General features: G+C 37.5%; 6 protein-coding genes across 6 annotated transcripts; 3 read left to right on the forward strand and 3 right to left on the reverse strand.

Moving 5' to 3' along the window:
* Positions 1-536: 536 nt before the first annotated feature.
* On the forward strand, positions 537-3,411 carry LOC111795594 (calcium uniporter protein 1, mitochondrial). The gene is made up of 2 exons (XM_023678109.2): positions 537-1,305; positions 2,319-3,411. Exons 1-2 carry the CDS (start codon positions 817-819, stop codon positions 2,802-2,804), a joined length of 975 nt encoding a protein of 324 aa, XP_023533877.2. The 5' UTR covers positions 537-816; the 3' UTR covers positions 2,805-3,411.
* Positions 3,412-4,453: 1,042 nt separating this feature from the next.
* Positions 4,454-6,772, forward strand: LOC111795592 (protein YCF54, chloroplastic). The gene is made up of 3 exons (XM_023678106.2): positions 4,454-4,802; positions 5,121-5,353; positions 6,429-6,772. The coding sequence occupies exons 1-3, from the start codon at positions 4,560-4,562 to the stop codon at positions 6,628-6,630; spliced, it is 678 nt and encodes a 225-aa protein (XP_023533874.2). The 5' UTR covers positions 4,454-4,559; the 3' UTR covers positions 6,631-6,772.
* Positions 6,773-6,889: 117 nt separating this feature from the next.
* Positions 6,890-8,099, reverse strand: NDHN (NADH dehydrogenase-like complex N). The gene is made up of 4 exons (XM_023678107.2): positions 7,563-8,099; positions 7,358-7,474; positions 7,207-7,292; positions 6,890-7,112 (listed from the first exon to the last, which is right to left on the reverse strand). Exons 1-4 carry the CDS (start codon positions 7,959-7,961, stop codon positions 7,064-7,066), a joined length of 651 nt encoding a protein of 216 aa, XP_023533875.1. The 5' UTR covers positions 7,962-8,099; the 3' UTR covers positions 6,890-7,063.
* A 1,532-nt stretch (positions 8,100-9,631) lies between these two features.
* Positions 9,632-14,551, forward strand: LOC111795485 (uncharacterized). The gene is made up of 6 exons (XM_023677936.2): positions 9,632-10,382; positions 11,527-11,721; positions 11,864-11,977; positions 12,595-12,792; positions 13,675-13,839; positions 13,987-14,551. Exons 1-6 carry the CDS (start codon positions 10,068-10,070, stop codon positions 14,323-14,325), a joined length of 1,326 nt encoding a protein of 441 aa, XP_023533704.2. The 5' UTR covers positions 9,632-10,067; the 3' UTR covers positions 14,326-14,551.
* A 1,599-nt stretch (positions 14,552-16,150) lies between these two features.
* Positions 16,151-17,858, reverse strand: LOC111796090 (pathogenesis-related genes transcriptional activator PTI6). Its single transcript, XM_023678780.2, has one exon. The coding sequence runs from the start codon at positions 17,193-17,195 to the stop codon at positions 16,434-16,436; it is 762 nt and encodes a 253-aa protein (XP_023534548.2). The 5' UTR covers positions 17,196-17,858; the 3' UTR covers positions 16,151-16,433.
* Positions 17,859-18,195: 337 nt separating this feature from the next.
* On the reverse strand, positions 18,196-20,157 carry LOC111796092 (ubiquitin-conjugating enzyme E2-17 kDa). Its single transcript, XM_023678782.2, has 5 exons — positions 20,033-20,157; positions 19,819-19,914; positions 19,415-19,542; positions 19,084-19,188; positions 18,196-18,521 (listed from the first exon to the last, which is right to left on the reverse strand). The coding sequence occupies exons 2-5, from the start codon at positions 19,886-19,888 to the stop codon at positions 18,378-18,380; spliced, it is 447 nt and encodes a 148-aa protein (XP_023534550.1). The 5' UTR covers positions 19,889-19,914; positions 20,033-20,157; the 3' UTR covers positions 18,196-18,377.
* Positions 20,158-20,197: the final 40 nt, after the last annotated feature.

Below are 20,197 nucleotides of genomic sequence, written 5' to 3' on the forward strand. Positions count from 1 at the left end.
TATATATATATATATATATATATATATATATATATATATAAACTAAAATGGTATTTAAACTTAAATTAAAAAAAAAAAAAAACAAATTTAGTCATATACTTTCTACGTGAGCTCAAAACTTATCTTTTACCTCCTCATAGTTACATGAGTATACCTTTTACCTCCTCATAGTTACATGAGTATACGTTAAACCGATCCAACATGAATTATAAGATTTGAGTTGAATTGGATTAACTTTTTGAAATATTGTTCGGATTTTAGATTTGTTAAATAAAAATTTAGAGTTGACTTACCAAAAACATATTATTAAATTATATTAAGATAATTTATATATATGTATGTTTGCCAGGGCTTGATCTTTTTAAAACATATTTTTAAAATATATAATCTTTATTAATTTTAAAAAAACTGTGATAAATATTAATTTAAAGATTTATAAATAAAAAAAAGCTTAGGAAGTAAAATTAAATGGAATGAAATTAAAAGAATAAAATAATATTTTAAATTCTCCATATTTGGAAGCAGCGGCAGCGTCTTACGCGGTCCAAACACATACAAAACGAAAGAGCCGCGAAGGGCCGTCGACCGAGCCCTTCCACGCCACTGCCTTGCCTCTTCCGTCACACTCGGGGCCTCAAAATCCATCCCCCAAATCAAACGTATAAACACTCTCCACTCTCACGTTGCTTTCTTGATTACATTCAATCTTTCAAACCGATTTTTTCTTGCTGTCTTTTTCACCGGAAGTTGTGGAAGATTACGAAATGATGGATTGAAGAGGATCATAGCGGTTTCTTTTGTTCTCTGGAAGACGGCATGATGTGGAGGAGATGGTGTTCTTGTGCTTGTTTATCCAGTCGGAGATTGTTGATGAATGGAGCTCCCGGCGTGTTTTCTCCTGTACCTTCTAATTCTACTTTTGGTCTTGGAGGAATTTCTTTAATTCCATCGACGACGGTACGTTCGTCGGCCTGGTTTTATACCAGAGTGGTTTCGTTTTCGTCATCTGGAGATTCGGAGAATTCTGCAGGGGACAAAAGTGTGAGTGGTGACTCTGGAATTGGCGGAGAAACGGTATCGTCTGCGGAGGCCAAAAGGTTGATGAGATTGGTCAATGTCGAGGCGCTGAAGATGAAATTAGGGACTGAGGGGAAGGAGGCCATTGGATATTCGGAGCTTCTCGAAGCTTGTAAAAGCATGGGCATGGCTAGGTCCAATGATGAAGCTGCTGCTTTTGCTCGAGTCCTCGATGAGGCTGGCGTGGTTCTTCTCTTCCGCGACAAGGTCTATCTTCATCCTGACAAGGTTGGTGAAATTGTGAGTTAATGAATTGCATAATTGTGTGATCCTGGCATGGCATCTGTTCTTCATAGTTCATTCTCATTCAATTTTTGGTTCATTTAGTGTCAGAGATTGCACGAGGTAGGAGGAAATTTCCACGAACAAGATTAACCTTCTTTATATGTATAGGATTTCAATTTTAGAAACAGATTGGCGACAAAGTAGGGAACATTTTAAGTTTTAAATACCTTTCTTCTTTTGAATTCAGGACAAATCTTGTAAGAACACAAGGCCAAATTGCACAAAAACATTAAAAAGGTAGAACTGACTAAGATTACTCTGGTGGGGATGGAAGTTTTTGTAGTTATAGTATAGTCTAGTTCTTACAAGATGTGAGGATATGAAATTTGTTCTTTTCACAAACATGATTTAAGATATGATTTGTTTTGATGCTGAGAAACTTGATTAGCAGTTGTGACGAGGTAGCGTACATTTTCTTTGTTCAGAGAGATTCTAGATCATGTCTTGTTTGTCACCAATGTGAGAACTATATGTGTGTCCAATGGCTTAATTATTCATGAGCGTGCTTCTATCCTTCGCCCAAGAACATGATCATAGTATCTCTGTCTTTGTTCTTACGAGATAGAGTGATGTAAACTGATAGTTGAATGTAGCTATATCTGGCATTTCATCCTTGATTCTTGTTGTTGCTCAGTACGGTCATATCCTTGATTCTTGCTTAGCGTTTCATAATTGTGTGTTGTTTTCGCTCAATCCTGATTCTTTTTGCATTGTGAGATCCCACATCGGTTGGAGAGGACAACTAAACATTCTTTATAAAGGTGTGGAAACCTCTCACGTTTTTAAAAACTTATAGGAGAAGCCCGATAGGGAAAGTCCAGGAAGGACAATATCCGCTAGCGGTGGGCTTGGGTCCTTGCACACACTAGATGCTCGTGGACATAAGTGGAAGCAGAAGATTATGTGTTTACTTACAAGCACATGAACTTAATGTTATTAATGTCATTCTTTTTCAGGTGGTGGATCTCGTCCGACGAGCAATTCCGATCGCTTTGATGCCCGAAGACGACCCAACAAGGAGCGAGCTAAAGCAGCTGCAAGAAAAGAAGGAAGACATTGATGTATTGGCACATAAGCAGGTGCGACGAATCCTGTGGACGGGGCTCGGGTTAGCCATTGTGCAAGTTGGACTGTTCTTCAGGCTGACATTCTGGGAATTCTCATGGGATGTAATGGAACCAATTGCATTTTTCACCACAACAACTGGATTGGTGATGGGCTATGCTTATTTCCTGTTCACTTCAAGAGATCCCACTTACCAGGATCTGTTGAAGAGGCTTTTCCTGTCAAGGCAAAGGAAGTTGTTCAAGAAGCATTCTTTTGATGTTTGCAGATTCAAAGAGTTGCAGAAGAAATGCAAGATGCCTCTCGACGCCACCGCGAATATTAAGAATCGGGTGGGCGTAGATCTCGACCTTGAAGATTGCTTGAGTAGAGATTAACTACTTATTACACAGGTAAGTGGTTCTTAACTACTATTAACATCCCTAATCTTTTCTTTCTGGGGGCTGTCATTCAATTTTTAAATTTAGTTATGAACTGGTAAACAAATACTTGCCTTGTTCAATCATATATGATCTCAAATAACCATGCCATTTTCATAGCTTCTGTGTCTTTACTGCCCACCTGCATTGCTTTTGTGCTTGTGAAGTGAATTCTGATGCATTCTGTTGAAATAATACTGCATTGCAAATGAGACCTCAGCCTGCTAACTAGCTCCGGCGGAGGAATCCCTCCGCGGCCAGCTTCTTAGAGGGACTATGGCCGCTTAGGCCAAGGAAATTTGAGGTAATAACAGGTCTCTAATGCCCTTAGATGTATTCAACGAGTCTATAGCCTTTGCCGATAGGCCCGAGTGATCTTTGAAATTTCATTGTGATGGGGATAGATCATTGCAATTGTTGATCTTCAATGGGGAATTCCTAGTAAGCGTGAGTCATCAGCTTGCGTTGACTACGTCCCTACCCTTTGTACACACCGCCCGTCGCTCCTACCGATTGAATGGTCTGGCATTGGTCAGGACTTCATGATTACTTTATTCCATGTTCATGATCTTTATTCCATGTTCATGATTATTTTATTCCATGCATATCGTTTGCCAGTAACAATATTCTTACGAAAAATTAATCGCATTTTCCGCGGTTGAATCCATTTCGAATTTGATAAATGCATTGCTTGTGAAGTATGTTCGTGTATGTCCAGTAGATCTCCCCGTTGTTGATTGGAAATTGGCAACGGATGTTCAAAAGAAACAATTGCTTAATTACAATATTGATTCCATCGAACTTCAGTTCACACTTCGAAAGGGAGAGAGGTTGGCAGAGCAGCTCGGATGAAATATTGATTAAAAGTACTAAACTCTTTGTTCAGCCTCGAAACCAACCTCCAAATTTCACGGGAGGTCGAGCAAGTGATACTCATGCTAAAGCTTTCGTTACGTATAGAGAGATTTGACAAGAGTGTGAGCTAGGAGCACATAGACTATATGTCTCACTCCTTCATCTGTGCCATATTAATATGACATCACATTTTTATTAAATATATATATATATATTTTTAATCTTTTTTCTTTTTATAATTAGACTAAATATAATTTTTTTACTATTTTTTCAAGACTATCATCACTTAATATTTAAATTATGTATTTAATATAACTTGTAATAAAAAAAATGTATTTCTTAAAAACTTAATAAATAAAAGTGCTCAAAATTGGATTAATTAAAAAAAAATAACTTTTTTTGAATAAGCAATGACTTTGAAGCCATTAATAAAAAATAAAATAAAAATCTCAAAATATTTATTAAAAAATTATAATTAATTGAATCACTATATTCTAAACAAATTTGTTATTATTATTATTATTTTTTTTTTTTTGTAAAAAATATAAGATATAAATATGTAACAATATTTTTAAAATTGAAATATTTTTAAAGGATGGATCAAATTGAAAAAACACAAAAAATAAAAGGACCAAAAAATAAATTTACCCTTCTAATTAATTGCCCCAGCAGGTCGCGTAGATTAGTGTGGGCAAAATGGTAACTTCACACTGTAAAAGATAATTAGATAAGGTTCCGTCATTCTGTTTGCATATTTGGCTGATTAATTTAGTTGGCCATTTCCACCATTTTTGATCTGCTCTTCAATCACAAGAAGAAGAAGAAGAAGACGAAGACGAAGAAGAAGCAATTCGCCAAATGTTAGGCACTGTGAATCTAGTTATGGGCTCTTCTTCAGCCGCCATGCTTACTTCAACGCAGTGTACTGCTATGAAGTCTCTTGCGAGTTTCAGGATTGGTCACCATAGCCACTGCCGAGCACTTTCGCTGCCTTCGGGATTACCGTCTGCTTCTGGTTTTAGCTCCTGCTTCTTCGCTTCAAGAGGTTCTTCGCCGGCCGCCGTTAACGATCAAATAGTGTCCTCTGATTCGGCAGACGAGGTAATCGTTAGGTTTCCGAGCTTCTTCCGCATTTCGTTTGTCTTCAATTTCTGAAATCCGGCTTGATGTACATTGCTGTTCTAATTTAGGTATGAATTGATCGATACATCAGGGGTTAGGTTTTTCAAAATTGTCGATGTCCATGGAAATCTAGTGAAATTGTATGTATGTATTTTTCGAAGTCGAGATGTTTATGCTTATGTTTAATCACGAAATTGATCCTAATTTGTTGTGCTTCGTTGGTTTGCCCTATTTCGTTCTGGAAATTTTGGGATTGTGGAAGTGAAGCTCACTGGTTTTATGATCGTTTCAATGCAGCAAGAATCGAACAAGTACTATTTTGTAGTTGCAAATGCGAAGTTCATGCTCGATGAGGAGGAGCATTTCAGGGAGCTTCTCTTCGAGCGGCTTCGCTACTATGCCGAGCGTAACAAGGAGCAGGACTTTTGGTTGGTGATTGAGCCTAAATTCTTGGAAAGGTTTCCAAATATCACCAGGAGATTGCAGAGACCTGCCGTTGCTCTTGTTTCAACCAATAGTACCTGGATCACGTAAGCTACCTGCTTTCATTTTGCATTATTCACCCTGCTTTGCAAGATTACATTATAAATAAAGGGCGTGGATCCAAAACTACAACCTTAGTTAGGAATAGGGGCATAAACACTAAAGCTCAAGTTCCATTTGCGTCATTTGCATTGGTATATGTAGTTCTTGCTGCTCATTGGCTTGGATACTTTATCATGGAAAGTTCGATCATCTTGAGGCCTCATAGATAATAAAAAAAGAATATGCTACATGTGAGATCCCACATCGGTTAGGGAGGAGCAAAACTTCACTCCCTAGCACTGGACAATATGCCAGCGAGGAGGTTGAGCCTTGAAGGGGGTGGACACGAGGCAGTATGGCAGCAAAAACGTTGGACCCTGAAGGGGGTGGATTGAGGGGTCCCACATTGATTGGAGAAGGGAACGAGTGCCAGCAAGCCCCGAAGGGGGTGGACACGAGGCGGTGTGCCAGCAAGAACGCTAGGTCCCAAAGAGGGTGGATTGGGGGTTCCACATCGATGGGAGAAGGGAATGAGCCCAGCGAGGACACTGGGTCCCCAATGGGGGTGGATTGTGAAATCGCACATCGGTTGGGGAGGAGAGCGAAGCATTGTTTATAAGGATGTGAAAACCTCTTTCTAGGAAACGCGTTTTAAAAACAATTGGCTAGCGGTGGGCAAACAATTGGGTAGATAACAAATTTTCAAGGATCACTGGAGGCTTGAATATAATCAACAGTTGCAATGCATCTTAATTTTATAGTGCTTTGTTATTTGCATATGCTGACAGAACAACATTTACTCCCATCTTGTTTCTATAGATGCTTTTTGGATTCCTAGTTTCTATAGATGCTGTAATGCAAACTTACCTTGTTGAGAAGTTGTTTAGCAACAGCAACTGAAACTCATTTATGTTTAATAACCTCATTGTAAAAGGCCTCGTGTTCGATATGAAATCCTATATCGTGGGTGAAGTTAAATGTTTACAATTACTACAAAAGGAGCTCGAAACTCAAATACTCCTGCAACAATGTCTTTGTTCGACAACCCATTTTAGTCCTTTCTTTTGTTGATATGGGCAGGTTCATGAAGCTGAGACTGGACCGAGTCTTAGCCGAAAGCTACGAAGCCGATAGCTTAGAACAAGCATTGGCTTCTAACCCGACCAACATCGAGTTTGAGAAGCCCGAAAAATGGGAGGCTCCCTACCCCAAGTATGAATATGGATGGTGGGAGATTTTCTTGCCGCCAGTGACAAAAACAGAAGCAGAAGCAAAACTGTAAGCTGTGTGTGATTTTCTTCATCTTTAATCAATTATAATCTGGATGGTGTGAGGATTTGATAAACCATTTGTAGTTGGAAGGCAGTTTTTGATTATTCTAATGTGGTAAATGAGTATGATCAACGATCAAGAATTGACATGTACCTCGATTATGATTTGAATCCTGCAAGTATAGTACATAATTTAATTAGTTAGTTCAGCAGTTGTTGACATGCAACATGCAAGTTCGTGATGTATCGGTGAGTTTAAACATCTTAAAATATGTAATAAATCATTTTATGAAGTAATAATATTTGCATAATAATCATAATTTAACCCTAAATGGTAAAACACCATCATCTTCTTCGTCGTTTTTACCAAGAAATTGAATTAATTCATTGAAAAAAAGAGGAAGAAAAAAGGAAGAAGCTGTATTATTCTTGTTTATGGTGTTCTTAAGCTCCTCCTGCGATCTCCTTGAGCGGCTTCCACATGAACTTCCTCCTGCAGCAACGCCAAACTCAATCTTTCAGCTTATATCTATATATATATATATATATGTTTGGTTGAAAATGGAGATAGCAGAGAAGAAAGCTACCAATTCCCGCACTCCGCGATGACTCGGACTTTTGGCCGGAGAGTCGGCAGCAGAGCAAGGAACTGCAACTCCGCCTTCGACAGAACCTGAACAGTGTTTTCAATTCCGTAAGTGATTCTGAAATCGTTAATGGCAGATTTAAGAATCTCACCTTAGCCTCGATTATCCACACCACCAGTCCCTTGGCGTTCGGCGGCAGAGCCTCGAGCCTGTAATCGACTTCCGGTGGGAAATACCACCGAGCGATTGGCTGCTTCCCTAAATGAGCCTGCAATTCGAAGCGGAAGTAAGATCAATCGAACAAACCCTAGGGGAAAAAAAAATTGAATTAGCCGTAGGGATTCGATTGAACGGACAGGGCAAACGGGGTGAATCTTGGTGAGAGTGGTCTCAGGATCACCGAGGCCGCGTGCGGAGAGGTCGAGGAAGTAGTAGCCCTGGTAGCGGAGGCGATTTAGGTATCGGCCTTCGTAGCCGCCTTCGTGCGGCGAGTAAATCGCTAGGGCTTTGTGTTCCTCCACATCCGATAGCCACTGACCTAGGTCGAATTTCAGCAAATCTCCGCCGATGAAATCGCCAATTCCGATTCCCTCGCATCTCACCGTCGCTGCCCTGCCTTTGCCGGTACCGAATCTGGTCCTCCGCCCGATCACCTGCAGCGTCGCAGCCGAGGTCGGTGGACGGAGCCGCCTTGGATGAAGATGGAGCGACGGCGCTAGTGCAGCTCCATTAAGCATGGAGGCTAGAGGAGGCATGGTGTGGGTTTATTAGCGAAAAGGAATTGGAATGAAGAAGGACAATGAGGATAGGAGAACGAAAGGAAGCCATGGCTGAGGAATTAAGAGAAGGTTGAAGCTATGCACAGATGCCATGGCCGTGGTTTGTGTGGATGAAAATGGAGATAAAGCTCCCCGTCCGCTTTCGCTGTTCTTATTTTAAATTTTTAAAAGTTCAGGAATAATTCAAAAGTTTTATTAAATTTCTAATAAAATAAAAAACGTCATCTTTCGGTGCCAGAGTATGTTCAAGTGTTTAACTATGGTCGTTGTTGGTGGCTCGAGAGTCAACTATAGTGCTCTATGTCATTCTATGGTAAACCCAGGCTTCAACGTTCATAAGATCACGCTCTACTAGCTTTTTCATTTCTAGGCCTCCATGCAAGGATTGTCAATGTTTCGACTAGTGGTGTTTTTACTTTCATCGTTTCAAATTCGACTTCTAAATTCGTTTCAAACGTGTCTTTGATGGCATTGCCCTTTGGGCATTCGGACATTCAATGGGTCCCCGCACCCACAACTCGTTATTCATAGAGTTTGGATTGATATAATTTCAAGTATTTCTGGTATGTTTCAATTCCCTCAATTTTCGTCTCACGAATATCTCGACATTTTCTAGGAAGAATTGCGAACAAAACTCTTATTTGGTTCTTTTCCAAGTGTTGTGGTACATTAACCGTATTGAATATTCATGTGCCTGGATCTCTACCACAATATCACATCGTCAACTAGATTCCAGAGTCTTGACATCTTGAATCCCAGAAAAGGGCTTAGGCTATGGGACCTGTACCTTGTTAAGTTGGACTGTGTCCCCTGTTGGGGTTTGGGTCCCCACCACTCTCACGGTGAGTTTAGTTTGATGCTGAAATCCACCCTTTCAATCTTGACCACATCATGAACAACTTTCACATCTTTATAAGAGTCTAAGACCAACTGGATTATCATTTTTTGTGAGTGTCTAAACCTTCAATATATGCGGGCAACAGAGTCGGTCAAACTATCCCCACGCTCGAAGCCATAAGCTCGTGTGACTTGATCTTTTAGGGTCTCGACCATGAACATCTCAGAATTGATCTTGTCTAGGTGGCTAGCTATCACATGATCTTGTCAGCTTTGATTGCAATTTCGTCCCTGCAAGATTCTCAAAGTTGAAAACCATCAAAGACTTCCAACATATAGAGCGAGCATCTACTTCTCGATCTTGACCAACCGGTCAACATGGGACTTTTCCAGCTACTTAAATGTTGACATATTTAATAATTTCACTTATAGGAGCCGAGTCAACTTTGACACTGACTCTCACAACGTTATAAGGAAAATAAATAACTATGCTAGAATGAAAGCTATACAAAAGAAAACAACGTAAAACGATTTGAAATGGGTATGCAATCACTTTTTGGCTAAGCATGATCCATATAAAAAAAATGACAACTCGGTAACGGGATTCAACTTAACTCAACTAAAATACATAGAGTTGAGCTGGGTGGTAACCAACACAACGGTACGTACCCAAAGAAAGACACAGAGACACGTGGCATTCGGTAATAGCCCACCAGGGGCCCGAGAAGTTTCGGGCTAAACAGAATGGATCAGGCCCATTGAAAAATTAGCGGAATAAAATATAAAAAATAAATAAATAAAGTTCTATCTAACTTGCTTTCAACCGGAATTGTGGGCTCCGACGACCGGGGTTTGAGAGATATAGAGAGAGAGTCAATCGAGATTGAGATTCAGAGAGAAGGAATCCAAGGGTAAATGATTGGAGAACGAAGGCTCAACTAGTTCTTGTTTCGATTAAGTTTTCATCGTCAAATTCGGTTTTCGTCTGATTCTTGTTCTTCAACGACGAAAATCAAGCTTCTTATCTTCAATTGCCTTCCCTCTTTTGACCAATCTGAATCTATCCTCGAGTTCCACTGAGAAGGCTGCGTGCAGCGCTGAAATTGAAATTTGACATTTCAATTGAGGACCTCTTCTTGTTCTTTTTTCTGCGCTGGAGGTGGGATTTTGTTCGTGTATTCTGAAATGGTTTCGTGTTCTTAAGATTGGCCAAAGGGCTTTTGGAATTTAGGGAGAAAGACGGAGATGGAATACAAGAGGCGGCATCAAGGGCCGATAAGACCTTCAGGTTTTGAAGAAGTAGCTCGGAATTCTCGGCGCTCTACTCCTCTTGTATCCAATGAAGATGACGATTTACATGATCTTAGTAGCGATAGTGGCAATGATGCTGTCGGAAGTTCGCGGTCATCAAGCTCCCCACAATCTCTTGCTGCTAAAGCCATAAAAGCGTCATCGGCATATAGGGATTCTTCAGTCTCATCTGCTTATGCTGCGCGCTCTGCTTCCCGTGTCCCGAAGCCCACTTCATCTTCCGCTTCTCCTTCCCCCGCGTCCCATCAGGTTTAGTTTCTGTCTTTTCTTTACTCTGCAAACGGAATCTTCTGCTAGAACTCTCAGTATTAGTTTTTGGTAGTTTGTTTGGCCGAGTAAAAATAATGTTGCGCCTTACACTTGTTAATTTGAGCATTTTAGAAGCAGTTTTTGTTCTTTCTTTACTTCCAAGCTGAATAATCCATTAGGATTCAAACTTATAGATACGATTGATGGCTCTATTGGTGTCTCTGCATATTGGATCTTTCAGCAACAGTATACTAAAACCAATGTTTTATGAAAACTGAATTTTACTGCTAGATCTACGTTACAAAACAAAGGGGAAGAAGAAAAGGAAATTATGCCTGCCTTCAAATAATAGTTCTATGAGACTAGCACCCCTTCCCTTCACTAGCTCTAGAACCTTGTAATATATGCCATAGAAATGTAGCAGTGTTTTCCTTAAATCTTTGAAGAAGAAATCATCGAGCGCAGCAGACTTGCAAAATTTCTTCTCTATCTCCATTAAATGTTGCAGTTTCTCGTTTATCCTTGATTATTATTTTGCCCCTATTGGTTTGTTGAGGAAAGAAGAACGAAACTACTTTGATATTTTAAGATTTTCCAACAGCTATATGTTCACCTTTCTCTTATCATTGATAAATTCTACTATGCCTACTGTTTGTTCATCTATCATATATTCCTTTGCGCATTGTATTACTTTCTGGCTATCTCTGTACCGGATACATTGCCACCGGGCACGTTCTTGTTGTTTCTTTTCATGCTCGGAGAAGCTCTCTTTGCATTTACTCTATCTAGTTCCCTCAATTATGATGGATTTCTTTTTCATTGCCTTTCCTTGTGGGTTCTTTCGTTCTGTGGCATATATCCTGATATGAAACAAGTGGTGGAAAGAAACTCCAAGTGATCTAGTCATTCAAGGTAGAAGGAGAAAATGAAGGGCTTTAGTTTTCCATCCATCATACATAACACCCTCAATTATTTTAATTTTATCACTTTGGGCGAGGAGTATCATTTATGTTCTATTGCCTGTGGACCATCACTTTTTTGTGAATCTTATTAATCATTTTATATTTTGCATCCTCCTCCAACAGTTGAATAGTTTCGCTATTTACTATCTCTTCTGAAAATTTTGTTGTGCGTATTAATGTAGGATTCAAAGGCATATGAATATACATCGATGAAAAGTTTGAATGAATCTAAACATGGATTCTGGGGTGCGTTGGCCAGAAAGGCAAAAGCAATTCTTGATGATGATAATGATGTCCAGCAACCTGAAGCACCTGGAAGAATGAGGGAGCAAGGACTTGGTACAGGTACAGGAACAGGTACTGCTACAAGGGTCAAGGTAAGATTTTCTTAAATTGCATTTCAATATTGACCTAAGTATCTCATGGGAGGACATCTTATCTGTAGAATGTTTTGGTAGGATGTTAATGTGTCTGTTTATAGTTAAAACCCAATATTTTTGTATCTGTTGTAATATGCAGAGTTATGACAGAAGTCGGTCAGATGAAAGCCAACAAAAAACAGAAAATTCCTCTTTCCAGAAGGGATTGGGTGCCATTACATCTTCCCTTAACTATATTGGCAATGCTTTTGAGGTAAGCTATTAACTGAAATTCATAATAGCCTATCTAATTATCCCTTGTATATTTCAGAAAATAGGGATTCCTTATGCTTCTTTCTGTTTCTGAAATATGTAGCATGAAAACATTAATATATATATATATATATATATATATATATATATATATATATATATATAAAGACAGTAAAATACCATTTTATTCCTTGTACTTTGAGTTTCTGTCACTTTTTAGTTCTCGCACTTTTTCAATAAAGCTTGAAATTGGTCCTTACCATTAGTTCTCGTTTATTTTTATCGAAATTGATTAAATAATAATGATTATTTTCATGCAAGAAAAGATACCACATGAATATATTTCCAAATTTTGTAAAAGGAAGGCTAATAAAGATTAAATAATTTTTTAGAAAAGTTAACAATAAACTAAGAATAGAGACCAATTTTAAGTTTTATTGAAAGTTTAAGAACCAAAATGGAATGAAACCTAAACTACATGGACCAAAATGATATTTTAACCAAAAAGAAAAATATGCCATTAAAACATCAGGGGTCATGGACCATGCTGAGTGTTCTAAGATTACTTACGTCTCCATTTCACATCATTCTTAAGGATATTCCTTGTCTCCTTCTCAGGAAAAGCTTACGGCTGTGGAAAACAAAACAGCTGATATTATTCAAGAAACTCGCAAGCATATTAAGAAAAAATCTGGTGGTTCAGTGGCACAGTATCAGACACCAAATTCTGGCTTTAACATACATTCTCAGACACAGCCTCAACCACAGACCCAAATGCAAACCGGCATTGAACTTCAGCTGAAGGCATCTCGCGACGTAAGGTGGCAACTGTATATCACTAGTTTATGAAGTTATATCATTAAACCATTGCTTAAAGCTTATTTGCATTATACCAATGGCTTTAACCTATAAGTCAGTTAGCTTAGACCGAATGATCTGGGGATTGGATCTATATGCTGTATTTTTTCTTGCAAACCTTTTTTTAAACATCCGTTGGTCTTGTTCGTGTCTTTTTCTTTGGTGTCTGGCTTTGTTCATTTCCACAAGATTTGGTGTCCTGAGCTTCACATGAGGATTCAAGTCTTTTCTTTTTATGGCTCATATTTCCTGCTAACGATGTGTTGCATGCTCCTGTGGAGGTTTTGATCTAGGTTCTTGTTCGTTTCACAAGTTTTGTTGACTGGGTGGTGTGGATTGGATTATTTATTATTGTGTCCCCCTCTTGCCGAGTTCTTATGAAATGACCTGATATGTATTTAGAGTTTGTCATGTGTCTATCCTCATCACATTGATATTTTTACGTTACCGTCTGCAGGGTTGGTTTTCATGTTGTAGGATGCAACTAATTTATTTGCCCTTTCTGCCCTATATTTTTGTATGACATATTGATAATGTTCGTATCATATGTGATATATAGTTCGTTCGGTATAATTGTAGAACTTGATTTCTTTTTCTTTTTGTAACTCGTGCATCTATTTGCATAAATTGCATCCACCATCAGTGTACAAATGAACACGATGTCACTGAAACCTATATATTGTGCAAGTGAAATTTGATTGCTGATTGAGATGAATTACTTTTCTTCTATGAATATCAGTCTACTTTCTTGGTAGAATTTGCCGTAGCTACGTTTGATATGCTTTGCAATAAGAAAAATGGGCATTTTTTTTTGTTCTTTTCATTTGTTTGACTCCATAGGTTGCAATGGCAATGGCTGCCAAAGCAAAGCTGCTTCTTCGAGAGTTGAAGACTGTCAAAGCAGATCTTGCTTTTGCAAAGGAGCGATGTGCTCAGCTGGAAGAAGAAAGTAAAATTCTTCGGGAGAATCGTGAGAGAGGGAACAACCTAGAAGATGATGATTTGGTAACCACTCTCTCTATTCACACCATCTTTGCTCATCTTGTACCTTTCTTTACCCATTACGTCAATATTCCATAGGTAGCATTCATTTCTAGAGAATCATTTTAATCAATTGATTTCAGTTCTAACTCCTAATGTTTTTAACTTTAGATACGACTCCAACTCGAAACACTTCTGGCAGAGAAGGCTCGTTTGGCCCACGAAAATTCAGTCTACGCACGTGAGAATCGGTTTCTAAGGGAAATTGTTGAATACCACCAGCTGACCATGCAGGATGTTATATACCTGGATGAAGGTACAGAAGAAGTCACCGAAGTTTACCCCATTAAGCTCCCTGCAGCATCCAATCTCAATGCCGTTTCTCCGTTAACGTCTCAGCCGATGTCGTCTTCCAACCGATCGGGTGTAGGGCTTGACATGAGTTCTCAAATGACCCACATAGTTCCTACTTGCCCTTTACCCCCATCAGATCTGAGAGGAATCTCCTGAAGCTTTGCATAAACAAACTCTTTTGACACTGTGAACATGCTGGTTGGTTGATTGCATGATGAAACCCATCCAACCCTATGATGCTTTGATCAGTTTGATTTGAATGATAAAAAAAAAAAAAAAAAAAAACCGTACCTTGTAGTCTGTCTCTTCTTTTATACTGTTCTCGATGTGTTGTAATGTAACAATGCTATTTTCGTAAAATTTATTATGTTTATTTACTTAAGGGACTGAAAACTCAAACAGCTGATCTTTTAAACTGTTTTATATTTACGATCGTATTACGAATGTGATATGCACGATTACTTATTACTCAATATTTTGATTAAAAAAAAAATATATTTTTTTTTTGTTTCACGAGTGAGTGATATGTTATATCGTTGAAAAATAATCACGAAAAAAAAAAAAAGAAAGATTAATTTGTATGTAAATGATAGAAGCATTAGACAAGAAAAGGTGAAATGGAGGTGGAGCCTTCCAATTTCCAATTGATTTGTGGGACAAAGCAACACATAATATCTATATTGGATAACTATTAGAATGGTGGGGTGGCTTCCTTCAACGCCACACAATTAACTTAATTAATTAAATAAATAAATAAATATATATATATATATATATATAGATAATAGCAATAAGTCTAAATCATAGGCGAACATACTAATGAATAAATAATTTAAATATGACCATTTTAATAATTGAAATATAAAGATTTCTAAGATAAGTTTAGTTTAAAATAATAATAATAATGATAAACTTTTTTTAAAAATATATAATATATAAAAAGGGAAGTGAACAGGGAAAGGCGGCGGCGGCTATAGTTTTGGAATTATTGGTCGGTTAAGATGTGTTTGGTAAACAAACAATGGTGAAAGGACCCTTTTGCCCTTTGCCGCCTTCTCCATTCTTCTTTAACTAACCCATTTATCACTCTTTTATTTTTCTTATTCTTTATTTGTTCTCCCTTTTATACATCTCTCTCCACCTTTTATTTTCATTATACATTCAAATATAAGTCCATTTCGCCCTTATAACGTTATAATTTGTTGTCTTTAAGGCATCTTCGGTAGTGGTTTTAAAATGGTTGAAAACTCTTTTGTCGATAATTACTTTCTAAATAAGCTTATATTTGTTTGATAGGTTTATCTCGTCATTATTTTGAATTGGATCCAAAATTGACGAGTTTTTTTTTTTTTTTGATATAGAAGTGCACTTTTTTGGAACTACCATTAAAAAATTTCATTTATGAATTTCATAGTAATCGAAATACAAGTCATGTACCTGTTATTTATTGTTATATTAATATTTTTACCTATTATTTATTGATTGTTGTAAGAAGTTGATTTAGTAACGATGTTAAAAGACAATTTAAATTCATCTTTTAATAAACGGCTTTTCAATTTGGAAAAATAAAAGTGTATAATTTATAGTTAATGAATGGTATTTTGAAAATGGCATGTGAGGGTATAGTCAAGAATTTCACAAATTAATTTAATTAATTAGTGTGATTAAAAGGTATGAAATAGTAAGTAAATAACTAAAATAGCATAAACGTATTATTCACTCTAAAAACTTTTATACTAACCAAAATAAATAAATAAATAAATAAATAAATAAAGACATTTATAGAAAAAGCAAAAATATTAAAACTTTTCTTGTTTGACTTTGTATCCATCCTATGTATTTGCATTTAATTATTGCACTAATAATTTTCAAGTTAATTTGTTTGAGCATAATGATTAATAGCTAATAAAATAAAATAAAATAAGAAATTAAGGCACAATAATATGCTTTTTATGAATAAAAATTAAATTAAAAGTAGTCAAATTTATTTTAATAAGTTTACTTAATAAAAAAAAACTAAGTAATAATAATAAAATGAACTAATGTAGTAATATTGTTGGAATTAATTACGAAATTAAACAAAAATAGTTTTTTTTTTCCTTTAATATTCATAGACACTTTAATTTGAGCCACATCACAAATTTCACCTAATATTTAATTTAATAAAATCGCCATATTATTATTATTATTATTATTATTATTATTATTATTATTAAATTCGCGACGTCGTTGAATGTTCATGGAAATTCCACGCTATTTAGAACTTAGAGGACGTCAACCAAGAAATAGTCCAAGTCCAGCTCTACCTCCCCGAAATCTTCTTCGCCGCCGCACTGCCTCCTCGACGCCGGCAATCTTGCCACCGCCTCCATGTTGAATCCGAACTCATCAATCTCTCTGCAAAACATCTCATCAATCAGAGGTAAAGCGCCGTCATAATGAAGAACAGACGCCGGTGACCAAACCCTCGTCGTTTTCGGCGACTCCAATTCGTCCTCCTGCTTGTTACCGCCCTTGGCCGCCGTGGAAACCTCACCCTCGTCGGAGAAGTTCGTCTCGGCGTTTGGGCCGTGGAGTTTCAGAGCAGCTCGGTCGTAAACCGCCGCTGCCTCCTCCGCCGTATTGAATGTTCCGAGCCATATCCGCTTCCTCCGAGTCGGATCTCGGATTTCCGCCGCCCACCGACCCCACGGACGCTGCCGGACTCCTCTGAACTTCTTCCGGTGAGAGGATTTGGAGCTTTGTGATCGAGTGCTTCGTTTCTTGCTAATCGCCGGAACAGGGGACTCTGATGAACCATAACAAACAGAGTAACATCCAATAGGAATCTCTCTAACTTGTCTCCTAATTCCTTTTGTTGAGCCGGAAACCATTTCATCATCACTGGATGAATCCGTGGCATCGGCGTCGGTAACGATGATCCTAACAAGCTTCTGCTGCAGTTCCAGAGAGTCGCCGGAACTTGGCGGTTTCCGACGGTGGTTGATTCTACGCTCTGGAGAAAAACCCATTTCTCCCACAGACATGTTAGATCTGAAACAACAATCAATCTTAACAAAACCCAAGAAGCTTTGGGGTAAGATCAAAATTCCCAAGTGGGCATACACAAAACAAAACAGAGTATCACAGCAAAAGAAGATCAATCAATCTGTAAACTCAGCAAAACAGAGAAGAAGAAGAAGGATGAAACGCAAGAACACCATTGAAACAACTTTTCACAACAAACTAAATTACATAGAAATGGATCAAACACCAAGAATCCCTTTTGAGTCCAGAAAAGAAGAAGCAGAGGAAATGAAAAGGGAAGACTTGGGAGTGGAAAATCCAAGTCCAACCAAACAGAGATTGAAGGCAGATATGTAGGACATCAAAGAATGTTCATATATATATATATATATATATATATATATATATATATATATATATATATATATATGTCAAGAAATTAATTAATTTACATTCGAAGAGAACAAGACTTGATATTTTGGCTTCTCCCAATCACTTCCCACTCGGATGACTTGGATTGACTGAGATCTGCTCCTAAAAGTCAAAGTTTATGTGCTCTAAAACAAATCCACATGTTTCTGTGCTCTCAAGTGCTTTGCTGCTTGGTGAAGATGAATTAATGGCTACACTTAGTTTGAAACAAAAATTTAGTTCCATTTAGTTCCATTTAGTTCCATGATCGAACCATGACTTTGTTTTATGTCGAAAATTTCACACCATTATAAAAATAATGTTGACTAGATATAGAGCAATGAAAGAAGTAATATACATTGCAAACTTCTTGTTGAAAAAGGAAACGAAACATACCTTACAAGGGTACGAAAACTTCTCCGATGGTCTTGAAAGTGTAAGGACCAAAAGTAAACAACAGGACAAACAAACAGCTTTCCAACTCATAACAAATAAAACATTCATTCATTATAGAACATTAGCCAATGTGTCGGACATGCTAATAAAAAAAAGCCCATAAAACATGTTGGTCTGACATTAGCGAGATAGGGTAGAATGAATAATCAATCATTAGAGAATATAGAATAAGATAATATAATTTCTTCAAATCAATATTCACAATCAAAGTTAAGCTCTTAAAAAAATTCAAGTTTTAGGAACACACAGGCTTTCGTTTCTTTCACTTTTTCATGGAAACAAGATTCAAGGACACTTCTTTCTTCAAGAGCTGAAATGGTTGAGGTTGTAGTCCATTATCCCATAGCATACTTCTGAGTCCAGCTGCGTGCAGTACCTTCATACTTGGCTCTATCAGTCTTGTACATGTGAGCAATTTCGGGAACGAGAGGATCATCCGGGTTGGGGTCGGTTAGAAGTGAGCATATGGACAAAAGCACCTGAAAATACATTCATTAAACTTTTACTATAAGATTCTAACTTCAAATTGGTAACTGCCAGGAGCATATGCTCTCGTGACTTTACTTTTGGTTTTCCCAAAAAGTCTCATTCCAATGGAGATATATTCCTTATTATAAACCCATGATCGTCCTCAACAACAATAGCTTGAAATACCAGTTCCTTGGAGAACCACAAATGTAATAAAGCAAGATCCATATAAATCATCCCGCTTGAATCATTGGGATCCAAGGATTGCTTTAGGTTTCCATTCTTTAGGATCCATACTCCACAATAGCCAGAAAGCTCAATACAATTGAGGGGGGAAATCATTTCATGTAGTGCAAAAAACCAGACATGGAATACCAATTTCAAGGCCATTCAGCAAACTCAAGTAATTTGGTTATTCTTGAAAGATTGTTAAAAGAAAACTACGTTAGAACAAACAGCCAAATTGTAGCAACAAAACGAAGTAACAGATGGTTGGAACAAAAATAGAGAACCGCTCAAACACCACTAATCAAAGTTAGAAACTATTTCAATCGACTGTATATTTAGACTAACCTTGGAAATAGTTAGCGCAGGGCTCCACTGTTCCTTAAGAATGTCCAGACAGATGCTACCATTGCTATTAATGTTCGGGTGGAACACCTTAGTCCTAAAAGCCACCTGCGAGGTTTCAAAAAGTTCACTACAAATATTCCTACAGTAACATTGTAGGTAGCATGAAACTATGGAAATCAAGCTAAATAAAACAATCAAGATATATGGAACAGTACGAATATTCAGCTGAACAAAAAGACAATGTCATACTCAATACATATCTAATTCTAGTAAGCACAGAAACCAATTCTTGGGGCATATATGAACACAGCGGTATTAGAAATTACTTCACCTTTGGAGGCTTGAAAGGATAGTCCGGAGGAAAATGGATAGAAACTAAGAATACACCTCCAGAGTATGGAGAGTCAGTAGGTCCCATGATAGTTGCTTGCCAATGAAACATGTCTTCAGCCACAGGACCTATTGAAAAACAATACCACATATGAACTTTGGGGTACTTTTGGGAGACAACAACAGCAGAACAATTGAAAACGAATTAACAACGGGCAATTGGAAGCAGACCAGCAAAGAAATAATGTTCACAACAAAGAAATCAATAATCAATTAAGGATTGAAAGGAAGGGCACACCATGTTCGACAATCTCAAAATAGAAAAGAACCCAAAATAGGTTGTCGCATAAGAAACAATCACCCCAAATTAAGCTGAGAATGCAGAATGAAACGAAGGTGAAATACCAGCGCTGCAAGAAGTAGGAGGATCCTTCTGTAAATCCTTGAGCTCTTTAAGAATCCGCTTTGAAGCCATAAATTTCCAGAATACGAACAAGAAACCTGGCTCCCCAAACACAAAATATAGCAAAATTTAAGTCAAAAGAGCCCAGAAAACGGCTGATTAACATTGAAAAAGTGAAAAATAAATGAAGAAAGATAGAGATGAAGTCGGCAAATACTTGCGAGGTCTGTATACGATGAAGGGTTTCACAATTTCGAAGAAAGAAGAAGCGAATCCTGAAGGAAATAATTTTCGCAGCCTTTTAAATAAGGAGACAGATGCTTCTAGAATTTTTCCATTCTTAAATTATTTACTAAATTATTCAAAATATATATATATATA

The sequence above is a fragment of the Cucurbita pepo genome, chromosome 5 (assembly GCF_057944985.1).
Source record: "Cucurbita pepo subsp. pepo isolate OVF chromosome 5, ASM5794498v1, whole genome shotgun sequence".
Taxonomy (NCBI): domain Eukaryota; kingdom Viridiplantae; phylum Streptophyta; class Magnoliopsida; order Cucurbitales; family Cucurbitaceae; genus Cucurbita; species Cucurbita pepo.